The sequence below is a fragment of the Peromyscus maniculatus genome, chromosome 6, assembly GCF_049852395.1.
Source record: "Peromyscus maniculatus bairdii isolate BWxNUB_F1_BW_parent chromosome 6, HU_Pman_BW_mat_3.1, whole genome shotgun sequence".
Lineage (NCBI taxonomy): Eukaryota > Metazoa > Chordata > Mammalia > Rodentia > Cricetidae > Peromyscus > Peromyscus maniculatus.
In genome coordinates this window covers 136,547,189-136,567,966 of record NC_134857.1, presented here as the reverse complement: position 1 = coordinate 136,567,966, position 20,778 = coordinate 136,547,189, and the positions used below count along the sequence as shown (strand labels likewise).

At 39.4% G+C, this 20,778-nt stretch overlaps 1 protein-coding gene across 10 annotated transcripts in view; it reads left to right on the top strand.

Annotated features, from left to right (window-relative positions):
- LOC143274021 (uncharacterized) overlaps positions 1-20,778 on the top strand; it is a 211,603-nt gene that overhangs the window by 67,168 nt on the left and 123,657 nt on the right. For 7 of the 10 annotated variants that reach the window (XR_013052443.1, XR_013052442.1, XR_013052444.1 and 4 more), the window contains exon 2: positions 13,464-13,537. The exons of the other annotated variants lie outside the window; for them this stretch is intronic. Coding sequence is in view for 1 of the 7 variants with exons in the window: in XM_076575286.1 (XP_076431401.1) it covers positions 13,464-13,537 (74 nt within the window). In the remaining 6 variants the exon portion in view is untranslated. The remainder of the gene's footprint in view (positions 1-13,463; positions 13,538-20,778) is intronic. 10 annotated transcript variants of the gene reach the window in all.

Sequence of the window (20,778 nt, the reverse complement as noted above, 5' to 3'; positions counted from 1 at the left end):
GAGTAGACATGCAGGGTCCCCACAGTCCTCAAGTGTGAATGCCAAACCACCCAAACTTTCTGTGCAGCCCCCACTATTTCTGAAGGCTACTCTAGAGCATAAGGCAGTGAGCTTCATTCAGGACTCTGTTTTATCACAAAATCAAGTAAAATATCCATGCAGTGGCTGGAGTATGGGACACATTAGGAGTGATTAGTTGTATTCATGAATCCACAATCACACCTGCAAATGAGGAGGAATCTATAGAAATAGGAAGCTTTTCAGAGCCATGAATATGCATGCAGCATGTCCTTCCAGAAATATCATAATAAAAATAGTTTGTGAGTCTTCAGGATCCATCAAACTGCTTTTATTTTCCAGATGTTAGAACTCAGCTATTTTGACAAAAACATAATAAAACTGAAGTTCAACATTTAGAGGTCAGTACTCTTCATTTCAGAATACTTTGTTTTAGATGTGCTGGAGAAACCCAGAAAACCTCAGGTGACTGTAGTCCTGAGGGCCTGTGAAAAGGGGAAGTGAAAGGGGAGAGTGAAGGAACAGAAGACTGGAGAGAGGAGGGGGCAAGGGGGAAGAAGAATGGAGTAAATGAAGGAGAGAAGTAAGAGAGGAAGGAAAGGAAATAGGAAGGAACCCTGGAAAGAAAGAGGAAAAGAAGGAGAGAGAGGGAGAGGCAGCGGAGGAAGGAAGGGAGAATGGGAGGGAGGGATAGAGGAGAGACAGAGGAATCAGGAAGGAAGAATGAATGAATAGATTATTAGCAGTGCCTGGGCTTGCCTCATTATGGCTGTAAGTTTATTAATTCCTTTTTAATTTGAAGAAAAGCATATCTACAAGTTGTTTTAAAACAATCATTTGAATCTTTTATCCTTTAAAAAAATGAATTGCAGATCTGTTTTCAGAGAGATTTTCCATTGAGAGTGGTAGTGTAGTGTCTTTGTAGGCTGGGACCGCAGCAGTCGAATGTAGGTTGGCAGTATCACCATTCATTCTGAGCACATGTCTTAAGGATTCTTGGAGACCAATAGCATTTCCAGATCCTCCACAGTCCATTCATATGATGGCAAATACCTCCACCATTTCCTGCTTAACAGTAACAGAGAATTAGAGGTGTGGAAAATCCTAGAGCCTTTTCAGAGATGAGCAGGAGGGCAGTTAAGACAGCACAGACATTGACAAGTTAATTTTATCTTTGCTAATCGCATTGATTTCTTCTTTCTAGATTTAGAGCTTATATTACCAGCTTCTTTGTGTGTCATACATCCATGTCATCCATACTCATTAGCGTTACAAACCTCTGGGGCAGAGTGGTTGCAATGATGCCTGAGATGCATGCTGCTTTCTGGGACAGTGATTAACCCAATAAATAGAAGCCAAAGGGGAAGACCTCACTGGTTTCATTAAATGTTGTCTCATTACCATCCATACTTTGTAATCTATTGCATCACCTCGCTATCTGGAGAAGACATGCTAATTAAAATAACAGGAATTCTTCCATCCTCTTAACAAGTTAGCTGTTTTTTAAAGAAGACGTGTGTGTGTGTGTGTGTGTGTGTGTGTGTACATACCTTCATTTTATTTTGTCTAATTTAATTGGTGGTAGAAACTTAGGTAATGATCTAATATGGTTCAAACACTGTAATGCTGAGATGTCGGATGAACCTTCTCAAAATGACATCATAGGTGAAAAGGGTGATGTACTGGTTAGTTTTAGTCATTTAACACAAACCTAGATATACCTTGGAAGAGAGATTGTCTCTGTCAAATTGCCCTATGGACACATCTGTAGGGCACTTCCTTGATTGATGATTAATATGGGAGGATTCATATGGACAGTGTCGCCCATATGGTCCTGGGATGTATAAGAAAGAAGGCTGAGCAAGCCACTTGGAGCAAGCCAGTAAGCAACACCCCTTCATAGCCTCTGCTTCAGTCTCTGCCTCTAACTTCCTGCCTTGAGCTCTTCCTTGACTTTCCTGCAAAAAGATCTATAAGCTGAAAGAAACCCTTTCCTCCCCAAGTAGCTTTTGGTCATGGTCTCTAGCACAGCAATAGACAGCAAACCAGGAGAGATGACAAGCAGTTTAAGGAAACCACGGTTTTGTTTGTTTGTTTCATTTTACATGTGAGTTTATTATGTGGAGAAATAATTTTATTATTCTGACAATTTTCCCTGAGTAAATCATGATCCTTCGTCCTTTAGTCCTTGCACTCAGCTCCTCACACATGGTAGATATTTCACAAGGAATTTTCTAAGATGTTATTATTAGAGACCTGGTCTGGACTGTTTGCTTTACTCAGAGATGTGCTACACTGAGAAGTCAGTGGCAAAGGTAACCTGATTATTCACTGCCTGTTCAGGAGAGATGGCCTGTGCTTTGAATCCACTCTTTTCTGATGGACTCCAATGAAAAGACCAATCTCTACAGTCCTGACAAGCTTGGGAAAATATGAAATCAGGCCAGGAATATTTCCCAAGGTTTCTGGATGTACTTTATTAGTTATTAGTAAATAAAAAGTGCATTTTGGGAAAAAGCATCAAGAATTTGGAAGACAAACATAGGGTGTACTATGCATAGTTTCCAATCAGCATATTTGACTGATCAGTTCATGAATGAGTGATTCTAGCAGATCCCATGTGTTCCCATGACAATAGACACGGACTCTGAAAGCTGGTTTCTCTGCCTAGTCTGGCAAGAGCAGAGGATAACATGTTCCCAGCAATGCTTTCCTGTTGTGAGTTTAGGCCACCTCCAGGGCAGTGCTGACTGCTTCACCTTTTCACTCAAGTAATAATTCATATTTAGAAGAGTCCAAAGCCTGTGATGATCACATTCATAGAGGGTATAGCTGAGTGTGCCTTACTGTGTTAACCTCACACAGGTTACAACACATGAAAGCATGCATGTCAGGAAAGGCCAAGATGTGCATGTTAAGGGTATCTCTGGCTCTTGCTATGTGCCCTGAAGGAGGAAATGGTCATTTGAAGGTCAAAGTGTAGTAGAGCCTGTAGAAGAAACTCTTTACATTTACACTGGCGGACAAGGGTCAAATAGATTATTGTTTTCTTGTGTTATTTATTTTGAGGCATTAATTTATCCTGAAAAATGTATTCAGTACTCACTTGCTGTGTATGAGGCATAGGGATCAGAAATAAAATATGTCCTTCCTTTCTTCAAGGAGCACACAGTTCAGCATATAGAAGTTCAACCTGGAAGAGCATGACCTCACTGCCCCTGGCATCATTCAAGATGTATTTACTCAACATTGACATTTTGACAATAAGGGGGTAACAGTTCCAGGGCTACTGACAAGGGGCAGAATTAATTATTATTTATTATTTCATATTAATAAATAAAAATGCAAGACACTCCAAGACAAGGGACAGGTACCTGTCCTAGAGTAATAGTGTAAAACTGAAGATTACATCAAACTTTGACATGGCTTCATTTGCTGGCCACTCTGGTGAAAACCTGTCTTTAGTGTAAGAGACAACAGGCTCATCTAAAATGTCGTGCCCATCAGTGATAAATGGTCAAACACAGCAGTGAAGAAAGCTAACCTACCATCCTTCAAATTTAACCTGCTGACATCTGCCAAATAACATATCATTTAATCCAGTTAAATACAGTGGGGCTGTATTTCCTCTCTTCTATTTTTTAAACTAGAACTAATATAGGGAATGATTGATTGGTTTCAAATGAAAAAATGAAGAAACCAGTGCAATCTCAACTTGTACCATAGCATAACAACTTAAATTATTAATATACCTCAGCTATGTTTTTTGTAAGTGTGCTGAGAATAGGATTTGGTTGAGATTTCAGAGAGAAAATAGTTTCTATGATCCAGACAGTAACTATATCTAGATGCTAAAAATAAAATGAGAATATTTAAGTTATTGCATTATTGTGTGCAGAATAACAAAAATAAATCTCAAATTGTTATCTACAAGTAATAAATTAGGAAAACTATATGAACATTTATTACTTACAGCCAATTTGATCATTAAAACCTTCAGAGTCAGAAGGAACAATGGTCAACTGTATGCATTTGTGAAATTCTCAATAAATGAGATATTCATTTAAAATGTACACTCAGAATTATGTAGTGTTTTGCATAAAAGGCAATAGCCAATAACTTCTCTTTTCTAAAACCTCATTGTATGCTGTTCACATGTCTCTGTGCTTTACAAGTGCACATACTGACATTTCCAGGGACCTATAGGAAAATTATCACTGTTATCTTTATTTAGAAGGTGAAATGAAACAGAGACCAAGTGTCTTATCCAATTAGTCACAACTTTAATTTGGCCATGGCCTTGATTTTAACATTAACACCCTCTACAGAGATGTTGCTCAGTGAGTTTTGTTTTCTCTTGGGTTAATTGCTGTTTCTCCATACTTTTTCTGACTCCTAAGAGTACAAAGCCACTGCTGCTGCCTGGTTTCCAGTTGTAATTGCTAAGTGTTGCTTCTGTATGTCACGATAGCTAATCCCATGACCAGAAGACATCCAATCAATGCAATACCCGTGAAAGCCCATTTTGGAACAGCACTCATGAAAAGAGTTAGTGTTATAGGATCATTTTAAAAACTTTTTAAATAATCAAAGCTCCAGTCTGACTTGACTTTCATTTTAATCAAATCTGAACTCAGATTCCTTTTTTACTTTCCTGAGATTAATTGAATTATGATGAATTGACTTTCTCTAGGATAGTCTAAGCATCTCAGAAGAGCTTCTGCATCTTTTCATTCCACTTATTTAGGACACAGAGAGGTCACATTAACAGCTGGGCCACAGCTCTAGCTCCGTCGATGCGCTGGTTCTGTCCTCTGTGTTTTAGAGTGTTTTGATATCTCTCCATCTTTATCGTTTGACCACCATAGCTCTCCCTGTTTAGTTAGGAACAAAACATTAAGGTTTGTATTTCTAAAACGTTTATGTATTGAAAACTTGGATATTTTATTTTATATTTTAATAATTAAATATATATTATAAATTTAAAGGTGAATATTATACTCTTATATTTTAAAAACTAATTGCATAATTATCATATAGAAACAACTGTATTTTTACTAAGCATAACTGCTTCTAAATTGTTTTTAACATGAAACCAACAATAATCAAACACTAATAATTACCTAATTTTACTTATTGACGTTTGAATATTTGCATTTGAATTTATACTCCTATTTACACTGAGTAATGTTTAACTATATTTTATTATTTTATGTAATTATGTGTAAGTTGCATAATACATAATTTTCCTTCTTTAGTTCCTAGTTACAAATATTTTAAATTTTTTATTCATTTTACATACTAACCACAGATTCCCCTCTCAAACCTCCTGCTCCCCCTGCCACCTTCCCTCCCCTCCAAACCCACTCCACCCCTCATCCCCTCCTGCAAAAGGGTAAGTAGCATGAACTGTATCATGAATACTGTTATTTTATCTTTACAGATTCAATTATCTCACATTTAATTTATTTTAGATATTTATATTTATTTAATATTTATCCGTTTTTTTTAAATGTCAAGCATTTACTAAAATTCATAAATAGTTTTAACTCTTTCCTGGGTTGGGCAATTTAAGAGACTAGCAAAGCAGTTTTAATGAAAAAAATTTTAGGTGAGCAAAGAGTATCTGTTTTTGAGAAAGTAGAATTTTGAGAATTGATAACACATATTCGCAAATACATCTCTACAGCTAATTAGCTAGTCCGTTGTTAAGAGAATGCTGTTGAAGTCAGTTGGGTACTTCATTTTTGTTTGTTTTTTGATACAAGGTCTCACTTGTGGCCTGGAACCCAGAGACCCTCCTGCCTTTGCCTTCTGAGTGCTGGCATTAAAAGCAGGTCCGGCTCTGGATCCTTTGTCCAGCGTCACACAAGGGCTTCTCGGGGCCTCCTAGCAGGGAACTTTGCATGGTGTAAGAAACTGTGGAACCTTGGTGCGGGACTCCGCACTTTACAGAGCCAGTCCCTTTTGCAGCTGCTGCTGCAAACTTCTGTGGTAGCTTGAGGCCCGTTCCCCTCCCAGCTTGAATGGCCTCTGTGTGCCTTCCCTGGAAAACCATGTCCCTTGGCAGCTGTTTTCAAGGGGAGAAACTCATCAGCTGAATTCACAGCTCAGATATCTCCCTCCAAATGAATTTGCATTTTTTACTGGAGCTTTTTTTGGTGGGTCTCATTCTCAGGGCAGTTTCTCTTGTTCAGGGACCCAAGGTGTCAGGTTTTTCCCTACCTGTGCTAATCTAATCACCTTTGTGTATTGGTCACTGAATGTCATTGGAAAGCCACTAGATTCTCTTTGTATTTTCTATTGACAAATACTGTAGAGTCACACAGTCCAGTAAGAACGGAATCTCAGCAGTGGTTGGTACTAACATCCACTCTGCTGCTTCTGGCAAAAAGCTGTCACTATAGCTAATCTCAGGTTCACTCTGGGACTAAATCAGCTTCTCTCTCTCTCTCTCTCTCTCTCTCTCTCTCTCTCTCTCTCTCTCTCTCTCTCTCTCTCTCTCTCTCTCTCTCAAGAAACTGCACCCCCCATGTGAAGAGAATCTTACAAAACTACATATCTTTTCCAATTCTCTAATGTTCTGAAATTCATCTCTAGCAATTGACCTTTTAAGACTTGAAAGTGGTACATCTAGTTGTGCTGTTAATAAACTGACAATACTTAATGGAAAAAGGAATATTAAAAGTTGTAAACTGGGAAAGGAAATGGTTGTGTTGTAAACCTGAGGGTGACTTAAGTATTTGGAAACAAGTTTTGCCCATAATTTTATTCAAAGGAGTGAATTATGGTAAACATATATGTCCATATAAATTAAAAAATATAATTAAATAAAAACAAATGTTCTACATCAATAGAATATTTTTTATTGTAGTTTAATTGGCAGTTTCCCTGTACTGGTAGTTGGGATATACTGTTGTATTGCAGTTTAATTGTTTTTCATGTACCTGCTGCTTCATAAATACAGGCATGATTTATAATCTATGCCATTTTAGATGCTGTGACACCTAAACATGATGTCTAAGCCCATCTAGACATGATGGCTCTTGAGAGACAGGTTAGCAGGTAAGAGGACTTGCTTTTTTGCAGAGGACTTGAGTTCAGTTCCCAACAGTAATTGGGTGGTTCACAACTACCTGCAACCTCATCTCTAGCTTCTGGCATCTGTGGACACACACACACACACACACACACACACACACACACACACACACACACACTTAAGAATAGATACAAATAGAAAGACAGACATTTCCTGCTGGTAAACAGAAGGGATGACTAAACATGGAGACTAAAAGCCAGCAACTAACTTGTAAAAGTGCAGGTGGGCGATGAAGTTGATCTAAGTGAGGTGCTATAGTGTAGCTAGAGTTTTCCTGCCTTGCCCACAGTCAGGACAAATCTTTGTCACCAGCCAGTCCCACAGCCGCTCAGACCCAACCAAGTAAACACAGAGACTTATATTGCTTACAAACTGTATGGCCATGGCAGGCTTCTTGCTAACTGTTCTTATATCTTAAATTAACCCATTTCTATAAATCTATACCTTGCCACGTGGCTGGTGGCTTACCGACATCTTTACATGCTGCTTGTCCTGGCGGTGGCTGCAATGTCTCCCCTCCTTCTTCCTGTTTCTCCAATTCTCCTCTCTCTTTGTCCCGCCTATACTTCCTGCCTGGTCACTGGCCATCAGTGTTTTATTTATATAGAATGATATCCACAACACTGTAGGGATTATGGAAAATGCCCATCAGAGGCAACTCAAAGGAAGTGAAAGACAGTTTACCAATGTGTTCATCTGTCATGGGGAGACAGAAAGAAAATTATAAAAACAGCTGCCAAGGCTGCCAATGATTACTGGTTTGTTTCTGAATAATATTGTGATTGAGATGTTAAGATTTGTGGGGATGTAATATGAGAAATTGCTCATAAGATAAAAATGAAGGGGGATACAAAATATTTTCAGATACATATGACTGTGGATCCACAAATGTCATGTGATCTGAGTAAATTTAGGAAGCTCTGTACATTCTGCAACGTGTAAAGTACTGAAATAAGAATGAATTCACAGAAGAGCTACATTCTTCACCACATTTTATATGTGTAGGTGTTTATGATGTCCTAAACTGAAAATTTTTTTTGAAAAAAATAAATATTCCCCCAGTTTGAGTTTAATGTCTCTAGTCTTGTTTCATTAGTATATGGGAAGTGTGCACACAATTGCTCTCTTAGAAGACACTTCCTGCCATACACACACACACACACACACAAACTTACCAACCAGATACTCTCATCCAGGGATTTGCTTGGTATAACTGCAGACCTTTGATGACAATATATGATTTATTTACCATGTGTAGAAGTAACCGTCTTATTAAATAATAAACACAGACCAATGCAGAGATGAAAGCCCAAGAGGTCAGAGCTAAGAGCCTTACCCTTCATTGCTGCAGCTATCCTCTTCAGCCAAGAGACCTACTTCCTATGTGTTTGTCTTTATAAAGACTTTCTGTTCTGCCTTCTCATTGGTTGTAAACCCAACCACATGACCGCCTCATCACTGCCTGTCTATACAGACCTCCAAGTCTTCTATGGTTGGTATTGAGATTAAAGGGATGTGTCTCCATGCTGGCTGCATCCTTGAACACACAGAGATCTACCTAGCTCTGCCTACCAAGTGCTGGGATTAAGGTGTGCACCACCACCGCACAGCTTTTGCTATGGCTCTAGTAGCTCTGACCCCTGGGCAACTTTATTTATTAACATACAAATCACATTTTAGTACAAATAAAATATCACCATAACCATGTCCATCTGGCTGTGAAGTTTGCAGACTTCTTTGTGGTTGAAACTACCTGTGGCTGATTTATTGCTTTTCCTAACAATAGCCTTGTTGCTTGATTTTTCCGCCTCGCCCACAGTCAGGACAAACCTCTGTCACCCGCCAGTCCCACAGCCGCTCAGACCCAACCAAATAAACACAGACACTTATATTGCTTGCAAACTGTATGGCCGTGGCAGGCCTCTTGCCAACTGTCCTTATCTTGCTAACTGTGCTTTTATCTTAAATTGATCCATTTCCATACATCTATACCTTGCCATGTGGCTGGTGGCTTACTGGCGTCTTCACATGCTGCTGGTCATAGCGGTGGCTGCAGCCTCTCTGGTCATGGCGACGGCTGCAGCCTCTCTGGTCATGGCGGCGGCTGCAGCCTCTCTGGTCATGGCAGCGGCTGCAGCCTCTCTGGTCATGGCGGCGGCTGCAGCCTCTCTGGTCATGGCGGCGGCTGCAGCCTCTCTGGTCATGGCGGCGGCTGCAGCCTCTCTGGTCATGGCAGCGGCTGCAGCGTCTCCTTCTGCCTTTCTGTCCTTTTATCCTGCCTAGCCACGGCCGATCAGGTTTTATTTATTAACCAATCAGAGCAACTTGACATACAGACCATCCCCCAGCACAGCCAAGTGCAGACCATCTCAAACACCTGCACTCAGGCCCATGGTCCTAATCATCCTCTATACGGACCTGCTGGGTAACGCCACAAAGAACCTGAGAATGGGCTCCCACAGGACCTACAGAACATCCCACAGCACTTCCCCTTTCTTTTTTTTTTTTTAAAAGGAAGGTTTTAACTTTTACACATCTTCCAAAGTCAGCTTGGTATATTTGGGAATTTGGGCGTAGCTTCTCTTAACTACTTCCTGCTGGAGGGGGGCGCTGTATCTTATGGGGATGCAAAGAAAATTTTAGGATCATGGAGTAGTCCGTGAGACCGTATCGTCTGAGCCAGTTACCTTGAAACGATTCTGGATGTTGGATCATCTGGGCCATGGTGTCATCGGAGACCTTTCAGGTGGTCTTGGCTGGTCAAACCTGATGTATCTTAATCTGGAACAAATCCATAGCCTCTGGCTTTCTGTAGAGACAAAAACAGAGTCTCCTTTCCAAAGTAACACATCCTTATATCCAAATTTTAAAGTCAAGATATCTTTAATATATACATATTGGTTTAACTCAACATCTTTTACGATCAAATGTTTTTCTGTAGTTAAAAATCCCAAAGACAATATAATCCAAACTCTCTGTGTGATATCCATCTTTACATGGCTTATTTTTTATATTACTTTTACTTTCTCTTTAATACCAACGTCACCGTTCCTGGAGAACTTACCGACGTCACCGCTCCGTGTGTTGAGTTCTGAATCCTCTTTACCACCACGCGAGGATTCTTCTCAGATCACACTTTATTGGAGCGCCTCTTGGTTAAGGGACTTTGTCTTTATTATTTTTTTTTTTCATAACACCGGCCTTTATCCCTGTTCATTTGTCCTTTTTCTTTAGTCCCTTTTTTTTTCTTCCCTTTTTTTCTTTAACCCTTTTTTTCTTTAGCCCCAAGTTCGGGCGCCAAATGTAGCTTGATTTTTCCGCCTCGCCCACAGTCAGGACAAACCTCTGTCACCCGCCAGTCCCACAGCCGCTCAGACCCAACCAAGTAAACACAGACACTTATATTGCTTTCAAACCGTATGGCCGTGGCAGGCCTCTTGCCAACTGTCCTTATCTTGCTAACTGTGCTTTTATCTTAAATTGATCCATTTCCATACATCTATACCTTGCCATGTGGCTGGTGGCTTACTGGCGTCTTCACATGCTGCTGGTCATGGCGGCGGCTGCAGCCTCTCTGGTCATGGCGACGGCTGCAGCCTCTCTGGTCATGGCGGCGGCTGCAGCCTCTCTGGTCATGGCGGCGGCTGCAGCCTCTCTGGTCATGGCGGCAGCTGCAGCCTCTCTGGTCATGGCGGCGGCTGCAGCGTCTCCTTCTGCCTTTCTGTCCTTTTATCCTGCCTAGCCACGGCCGATCAGGTTTTATTTATTAACCAATCAGAGCAACTTGACATACAGACCATCCCCCAGCACAGCCAAGTGCAGACCATCTCAAACACCTGCACTCAGGCCCATGGTCCTAATCATCCTCTATACGGACCTGCTGGGTAACGCCACAAAGAACCTGAGAATGGGCTCCCACAGGACCTACAGAACATCCCACAGCATAGCCTCTTACAGCAGCTCATGCTACAGAGCAGAATATATGCCCACTGCATGCTAATACATGAATTAAACATGGATTTTCCTAATATAATATTATGTGGAACATGAGAGACACCACCTGTTTCCACGTGTGTGACTGGAGCCAGGTGATGGTGAAAACCTGTGGTTGGTGTCAGTACAACTCTTTTTCATAATATACCTTCTCCAATCTTAGAGAAAATTCCTAACAGTATCACATTCTGAGTTTAGTGTTTTCCTCTTCCACATTCAAATCTTTTCCCCTGAGAAGAACCAGAGGTATATATGTATTCCAAATAAAAACAATGGACAGTGAGCCTGGGTTTTGCTTTGATTTTGAGGATATCAGTGATACGTGCCAGACTTTCCTTTTTACCATTTGATTGAAACAAACTAGTAATAAGCTATCTCTCTGTTTCTTCCAAGATTGATAATTTTGAGGAACTGGAAAAAATTTCTATTACTTTTAAGTTCCACAGAAAATGTTTTTCAATAATGATATCATTTATTTAGATTTATTGACAGCAAAACAAAACCTTTTTTATTTCCCTTTAAATACAAAACTTTTTAAACATCTGTACTTATGAAAATTATTAATACATTATATTTCTGAGAGCTTCAATTTTTATTACAATTTCTAAGAAATTATTATGGTAATTTGAATGTAATTGGCTCTCATAAGCTCATAGGGAGAGGTACTATTATGAGGTGTGGCATTGTTGGAGTAGGTATGGCCTTGTTCAAGGAAGTGCATCACTGTGGAGGTGGATTTGTAGGTCTCATATATGCTCAGGCCACGCTAGTGACTCAGTTCACTTCCTTTGCCTGAATATCAAGTTGTAAAACTCTCAGCTCCTTCTCCATCTCCATGACTGCCTGCATGTCATTGTGTCCCACCCTGGTGATAATGGACTGAAGCTCGGGAACTGTAAGCTATCCAATTAAATTATTTCCTTTATAAGAGTTGTCATGGTCATAGTGTCTCTTCACAGCATTAGAAACTCTAACTAAGACAGAAGTTGGTATCAAGGACTGGGATATTGCTGTGATAGGCCTGACCATGCTCTTGTTTGAAGGAATATGGACCTTGGGACTATGGATTATAAAAACAATTGAATGCATTGAGTGCATCTTAAAAGTCCATCCTAGTAGGATCATGGAAGACAGTGGTGATGAGTGTGACTTGATGAACTATTGGAGCCTGGTTCAAGAAGTTTCAAAGGAGAAGAGTATTAATATGTGGCCTAGAGATCGTTCTTGTGATATTTTGGTGAAGAATGTGGCCTTTTTTTTTTTTTGCCCTTGTCAGAAAAGTCTGCCAGAGGGTAAAGTGAAGAGTTTTGGATTAATTATATTGTCAGAGGAAATTTCAAAACAACCTAGTATTGAGTCTGTCCTGTGGTTGTTATTGTTAGGTCTAATGAAGATTTATAATAACAAAAAGGCTCAAGCTGAACAAAGAAAAATACAAAATGTACAATTTGAGAAGAAAAGGAGCACCAGGAAGTAGAATGGAGCTAAGTCTTGTGTTCAAGGAGATAAACAGATTTAAAAATGAAATAAAGGTAGTAGTGAGCTCAGGGCACCGTCCAACCCAGCTAAGTCTCCTACCTGTGAATAGGAGTTAAAGAAAAGCTTAGAGCCAGGTATAGTAGTTTAATCCCTTTAATCCCAGCATTCAGCCTTTAATCCCAGCATTCAGCCTTTAACCCCAGCATTCAGAAGCAGAGTTGGTGGATCTCTGAGTTTGAGGCCATCTTGGGCTATAGATTCAGTTCCAGGACAGCCAAGCTTAGGCAGGGAAGGACACAATTGTAAACAGAAAGTTGGTGAAACTATAATTGAATGAGAAGGCCATCTTCCAGCTCCAGCAAGCAGCAGAACTTAGCACCTTCGGCCTCATGGTTCTGGCTTTAGAGTCAAGGATAGAAGAAAGGGGATATGGACTAGTCCTGTGTGACTGAGTAAAGCTGCTGAGGCCAGGAATATGTAAGGGGTGTCTCTGAATGGAGATCCAGGGAGGCCATTGTATGAAGCTGTGAAGGTTAACCCTGAATTTCTTTGAAGAATGAAAGATATTAGAGATGCCAGAGTCTTGGGATACCTGCTGAGGAGAGCTGTAAAGAGTGAGTAGGACCAGCCCAAGAGAAAAAAGTAGGTTGCAGTAAACAAAGATGAAGAGAGTTGGCTATCTGAAGAGTGCTTTGACATCTGACATGGAGATGCAGCATTTGGAGTTTGCCCAGCTGGTTTTTGGTCATGTTTTGGTTCAGTATTTCTTCGTTATGCTCTCTTCCTTACATTTCAGAATAGTAATTATATCCTGTGACATTATATGTTGGAAGTATATGATCTGTTTATTATTATTATTTTAATTTTACAGGGACTACAGTTAAGAGATTGCATGAGTCTCAGGAAAGACTTTACAGTTGAAGAAGGAGTGAAGATGGCAAACAGGTGTGTGAATGAATGTTAAACCTCAGAGGTTTTTCTTTATGTTAAACAGCACAGAAATCGGAGAGTAGAATTTGGGGAGCATGTTAAGTATTGACCTTACTTATGGCCACAATTAAATCATCTTGAAATGATCAGTAGTAGTCACTAAGTTTGATCCTCTTTTATATTTTGAAACTGGGACTTCAGTGTTAAACGCTCTAATGTCATAACATAAAAGTGTTCCCCTAAAGTTAAAAACAAACAAAAACAAAAGCCAACTTTTTTTTTACACAGGTTTATTAAAAATCTAGAGTGGTGTTCATTGTTTTATCTAAGATTAAGGTGTGTTAGACTCCAGTTAGGATTAGGGCTAGGGTTAGAGCTGTATCTATCCTGGGCTACCAATTCTTCAGATCAGCCCACTACTACACTGATTCAATTACTTTAAATTAAAATGTCATTTTATTGTGTTTTTAGGAGTGTTTCCCTAATAACAAGAACTTGTTTGGGTAATGTTATGAAGTGATGTGTTTTTGTTGTCACATATGCCCTGAGGCTGAGCATGAGTGTGCATGTGGCACCAGAGCTGGGTTGGCTTACACAAGCAGTGCAGTGGCTGAGTCCTGTAGGAAAACACTACTTGAATAGCACAACAGGAAAGGAAGGGGAAATGGCAAGCACTGGGCTGATAGATTGTTTGGGTGTGAAGCAACACCTTTCTTTTCTGCCTGGTAACAGAGCTGATACATACACGCCTTCTTATCAGAGGGAGGCAAAGCCTCAGCAGTTACTTAGAAATGGCAGAAGTGAGGTCTAAGTATTCTGTCCCAGAGAATACAGGGTAGCCTCAAAGACTCAGAGTAGTTAGAATACTTTAGGAAGAAACTATGAACTTGAAAGAGGGAACTCAAAGGATCAATCTATGAAAAAAGTACAACTAGAATTGAAAAACTGTCAAGTAGAGATACGGAAGTAATTGGAAAGAGGACAGAGGGCCAAGCAAGCTGTGGAAAATCTGAACATTTCCTCAGCAAGGCTTCTCATTGTATTGTAAGTTGTAATGTATCTCTTTGTGCAGAGTGTGAACAGATGATGGTTTGGCCTGCCAATGTCTCTCACATCTTTCCTCTATGGTGCAGCCGCCTAGGGTTGATGCTGCTGACCACACTCTTGATCCATTCCAGCCTTTTGGGGCTAAATCTTGGCACCATTTTAGCCTTTTCTCTCTATCCACTCAGAAATGTTCAACACTCTATTTTCTTCTCGCCTCTTAATGCTTTCCTAACTATTATAGACAACATTCATCAATTCCTTCTTCAAACATCTAAAAAATTGGATTTATTTAGTAAATTTATATGTCTATAGAAATTATGTGTGCCATTTGTATCTATGTCTGTTACTATATCCTATCAGTTATCTATCATCATCTATCTGGCATTTGTCAGTTCATGTATTTATGTATATAATCCATTTTAATCATTATAATCTATCTGTCTGCTACCTATCACCAATTTGCCATCCATATATCATTAACTTATTTGTCATCTATCAACTATCATGCATCTACATTTATCATCTGTCTACCATGTATTTATTTCTACCACCTTCTCTATATCAATCTTTATCTATCTATCTATCTATATATATATATATATATCATCTAGCAATCTATTATCTATTTATATATCTATCTCTCTATCATCTAGCAATCTATCAACGTATCTATCATCTATCTATCTATCTATCTATATCTATTTATCTATCTCTCTATCTGTCATCTAGCAATATATCATCTATTTATCTATCTTCTATATCTATCTATGTCTTTATCTATCATCTAGCAATCTATCATTTATTTATATATCTATCTCTCTATCATCTAGCAATCTATCAATTTATCTATCATCTATCTATCTATCTATCTATCTATCTATCTATCTATCTATCTATTTATCTATCTGTCATCTAGCAATATATCATCTATTTATCTATCATCTATATCTATCTATCTATATCTATCTATATCTACCTATCTATCTACCATGTATCTATTTCTACCATCTTCTCTATATCAATCTTGTATCATCTATCTGTCTATCATCTATCTATCAAACATCTATCATCTATCTACCATACTGGTATCCTTGCCATGAAAATAAACTGATTTTGTGTCCATTGCAAGGCTGTTCATATTCATATTAAGACACTGGGTAGATGTAGACAAATTCACCTCAGGGGAATGTATGCATATACATTTGAAAGAGAACATTACTGATTGACCCCAGCCCAAAATTTATGGCTTGAATAAGCCATTTTCCTAAAGTTCAAAATCATATTCATATTAAATCTACTGATGTACTGGACTGAGATGCATTGCTTGGCACCTATAAGCATCCTTTCAATTTTGCTGCTTGGATACATCTAAAGGGATGAAGACCAAGACCCACATTAGGGCCAAATTAGTGTTCCTCTAAAGCTTTTTCTATTTTATGATATTTTGATGCACTTTAAAATGAAGTAAATTTGAAGAGTTTTCCAGTGTTTCTGATTGTAAAGATGGATAGCTAAAGCCAGCTCTCAATAGAATTATGGTGGTGAAATAATCGGGCAATTATATACTGCTTGCGTGCATGTATTTCCATGTTCTTCACAAAGGTTGCCTCTGAAAAATAGGCACTTAATGAAATTCTTAGCTCAGGCCACAATGACTTCTTTGACAGAGTGAAGCTGTTAGGGAGATGTAAGCATAGCCATTATAAGCTGGTCATGATTAATAACAGTGTCTGATGAATACGTAGTGGCTCTTTGCTGAACTGATGGTGGGTGATTATACACTGGGGCTGTTGTCGAACGCTTCCGTATAAATTAGATGAATGAGTTTCTTGTTAAGAATTTTAAAAGGCAAATGATATTGACTACATTTATATGGCTAGAGGCCAAAGAAATATTATTCAAATCCACAGCTAATGGGATATTCTAAGAGCAGTATATTTCTATATGGGCATGTGAATTTTGAGCCAAGTTTTATTATTATTATTATTATTATTTTTTGCCTTTGAGGCATCAGACAGAGATTTTGTCCTGAGTCACAAACAATGCAAACTACAAAACAATCTATGGAAATACATTTAAAATGTCAGTCACATGACATATGAGCTTACACAATGCCCTTCTATTTTCATTTCTTTAAACTAACTTTCTTAAGTTAGCAAAAAGAGCAGCGGCTTCCTCGTTTCTTCATCTGTTCTTACTCAGTCGTCTCCTCCATGGCCGCCTCTGTACTGTGGTCTCCTCTTACTGCCCCGCCCCCATGTAGCTCCTGTCTGCTTTCATTTTACACAAACAGCTTCATCCATCTTTTCCCTATAATGGCTTACATTCTGGTGCTGTGATAAAACACCATGACCAAAGAAGGCTTTCTTTCTTTCTTTCTTTCTTTTTTTTTTTTTTTTTCAATTTTACAGTTTCAGAGGCATAGAGTCAACAATGGTGGGCAGCAGAACCAGGGGGCTGAAACATAGAACAGCAAGTGAGTGAGGCTACAAACCCTCACAGCTCACCCCTAAAGATGCACTTCCTCTCTCCATCCCAACAACAAACTTCCCCTGCCAGCCTCTACCTCCTAAGGGCTCTATAACCTCTCCAAACAGAGCTATCAACTGAGGGCCAAGGAATCAAATATTTGAGCCCCTGGGGGATATTTCTCAACCCATTTCACCCCCCAACTTAGGTAAGATTTTTCTTTCCCTCCAGTGGTCCTGAGAACGTGTTTCCTGAAACATACACAACACGCATACACACACAAACACTTACTTAATAAGGCTCCTCACGTAAGCAAAAAAATGCACTGTTGTCTTTCTGAATCCAGCTCAATTTACTTAACATAATGATACTAAGTTGCTCACCTATCACTGTAATTGCGGTGATTTCATTTTTCTTTGCAGATGAATAAAGTTTTATTTTGTATACACCACATATCCTTTATCCACTGATATCAGACCCTCTCTGTTTCCTAGCTATTGTCAGAAGCCGTGGATATACACATGTGAATGAATATCTCTACCATCCACTCACATTCTTTGAGCAGCATCTAGAACAGCAGGGCTAGAATCATATGGTAGTTTTGTTTATAGCATCCCCAGAGGCCTCCAAACTGGTTTTCCTCAGTGTCCATACAGTTAACATTGTCATCAGTAGTGAACAAAGATCCTCCCTGCCCACTTCTCCACCAGCATTTGTTGTCCTTTCTTTTCTTGGTCTGAGTCCCCCTGAAGTGAAATAGACATTCAAGGGTGTCAAAAATGATACAATGGGAAACGGCAGCACCATTTACAACCTGGGAAGACATGGTATCCACATGTAGAAGGCAACAACGAAACTGTGACCAGAGTGAAGAAATAGCCCAGGAAGTAGGAGGAAAGTCATTGCAACTACCCACAAAGCATCAGGTTGAAATTTGGAATCTCTATAGAACTGCAACGATTAACCACCAAAAAAGCTTCCAGTCCCAAGTAGGTTGATGAAGTGAGCAGACATTTTTCAAAAGAAGAAATACTAATGACCAATAAGTGCTTGTAAACAGTGTTCAACCTCCCTAGCATCAGAGGAATGAAAATTAAATATAGACTTTTCTTTTTTAAGGTGATGACTGACTCTCTAGCTGCTGAGTCTCCTTGCTGCAAGACTTACAAAAGAGTTTGCCTTGCAGATCATGTATGTGACACATCCTGCTATTTCCCAATAAGCAAATCAAGAGAGATGCTTTTTACCTGGGCTTTGGAGATCCAAAGAAATTCCATGGACCTTTCTTCATAAAGAAAATAATGAAAATCTTTCACAGGTGTGATTGACATGAGGACATTGCTCTGTAACGTGTTTGTAAGCGTGAACATCTCACATACTCTTCTGATAACTCTCTCTGTCTTTGGGGATGCCAATGCGCACCAAAGTGCTCTTAAAGGTGTCTTAGTAGGAAGAGAGCAAAATCCCAGGAAAATAACCTGTACCCACAGATGATACCATAGGATCTGTGATGCACATTGAAAGGAGGTTAAACCATTAAAATTTCAAGCCTTCCTACCTGCTCAAGTGTTCCTCCTACTTACACCCTCGCCCTTCAAGGCTGGAGGCACATTTTAAGATCACTTCTCGGCTGCGGGTGAAGCCTGAGCTCCCTGCAGAGGTCCACAGAGGCTGCTCTGGCTCTAAGGCACCTCACAGGCTTCTTTCCCCTTCCCAGGCCGGTAGGTCTAGCTTGGGTAACTTGTGTCATGAGAACAGTTCCGAAGCCCTCTCCTCCCAAGCCAGCGTTGCCTGGCGTTCTACTTCAATAGCTATCATGTTTTATTCTTTCTAAAAAATGTTTCCTGTACTTTTCTGAAATTCAAATTCTGTCAAGTATCCTGATGTAAAAACATTCAACCTAACGAGCTTTAGAGCCTAAAAGGAACATTTTCCTAGATGGCTTCTGAAAACTTTTTTTTTTTTTTCATAGCCGGGTTCTCGGTAAGCAAGAGTGGCGGTTTCTGTAGCACCAGGAGGTCACAGGTTTATCTAGTTAATAATCTGAGCTTAGGAAAGGAACAGATATTAAATCTTCCTTCCATTTATTATGTAAGGAAGTTTCCAGACTCTGTTGACATTTAGATGAAATGAACAAAATGGAAGAGAATCAGGTGAAAAGCCTGCTGGGTAAGGCTACATCCAGGCATTCAGGGACAAGCATGAGCCCTAATTTTACATTATTGTTTTGTTTCCTTTAAAAAAACAAAATGTCAGACATAAAGAACAGGAATAAATCAAGGGGAGAGGTTAAGTTTCATCATTATGTAGGAACGATGCAGGGGTTTTATTGTGTTTACTAACCAAACAGCAACATCCGTCTATTGCCTAATATTATTCTTGCCAAATTGTGTGGAACCTAATTGCAGCTGTAGGTAGGCCGCCTACCTCTTTCCCTGGCACTAATGAATAATACTTAGATGGTTGAGCAGCTCCCATCATTTCGCTGTTTTTAATTTCCTAGCCTACTTTTCCTCTAGTATTGCAACTACAACACTCATTGTCTAATCCGGTCTTTATGACCTGGCCCACCTTCGCTTTGTACAGGCTCTGGATGGAGAGAGCACATTATATTGTGTGAGCAGATGCTCTATCATGGGAGGAGAAGAGCCTGGTTACACCCCATAGTTGGCCCTAGATATGGGCTCTTCAACAGCTTTAATCGAAGGTGTGACCACCCTCTGGCTCTAAGGACATACAAACAATTTTTAATTGGTCCTCTATCTTCATGATTCATTCAATACAATATAGAGTCATTTTACTGCAGTTAGTGATGCTCCGAAAGGTCCCACTGTTAAATGGATGCTGTGGATCTTATGTTTGCTTGATTCTGGGCATTCAAAGCCACACCTTGAAGGGAAACTAGAGCTAAGATCTCTGTGCCAACAAATAAATACAGGGAGTTCCTGAAAACTAAAGTAGAGGGAGTGGGTATTTAAATAGCTGTCTAGACAAACAGAAGCCAGTGGTAATAAATCTATAATGAACAGCTTTTAAGAATTACAACTGTGTTTTGCATAATAGATAAGTGCAAAAGCTGTTTTCCTAAATTGACAAGAAAGAATTCTGCTAAGCTACATTAGGAAGAATGGCTGCTGAGAATGAAATCGGCAAGAAAATCTCACTGAGTGTCCTGCATTCTGTGTCAGAAATGTAAGGAACTAGAGACAGTTGATCTGAGTATTCTTACTCAAAAGCAAGGAGGAAATGGATTCCTGTTTTATTAATGGTATGCTGTTTAAATTAATGTACCCACTAATGAAGTAGCTTTCAATTTGAAAGCACTTTCTTTCCTATTATCTTTCAGTCCTTCTGAACACAGAAATCAACATTTTTTTTTAAATATCACTGTAGGTTAAAAAAAATGAGTGTTTTAGTAGTTTATGATTTGAGTATGCACTCTGCTTTCAGTTAGACTCCTCTACAGTATGCATAAGAAACCCTCCTGAAAACTCCCTTCCAGAACTCTTAAGCAATTATGAAAGTCTGCTTTTGCTGTTTATCTGTCTGGGTAGTATATTCCACTTCAGGTTCATTAAAATTATAGCAAACACCATCTACCATTTGCACTGCTGGAGGAAGAGATGACAAGGAAGAGATGTTCATGTATCTGTCACTGAAATGAAGGCTTATAATTAGTAAGGACCATCTAGGAAGGAAGTTGGACTTCCATATACACTTCCTCGATTTTGATGAAATTA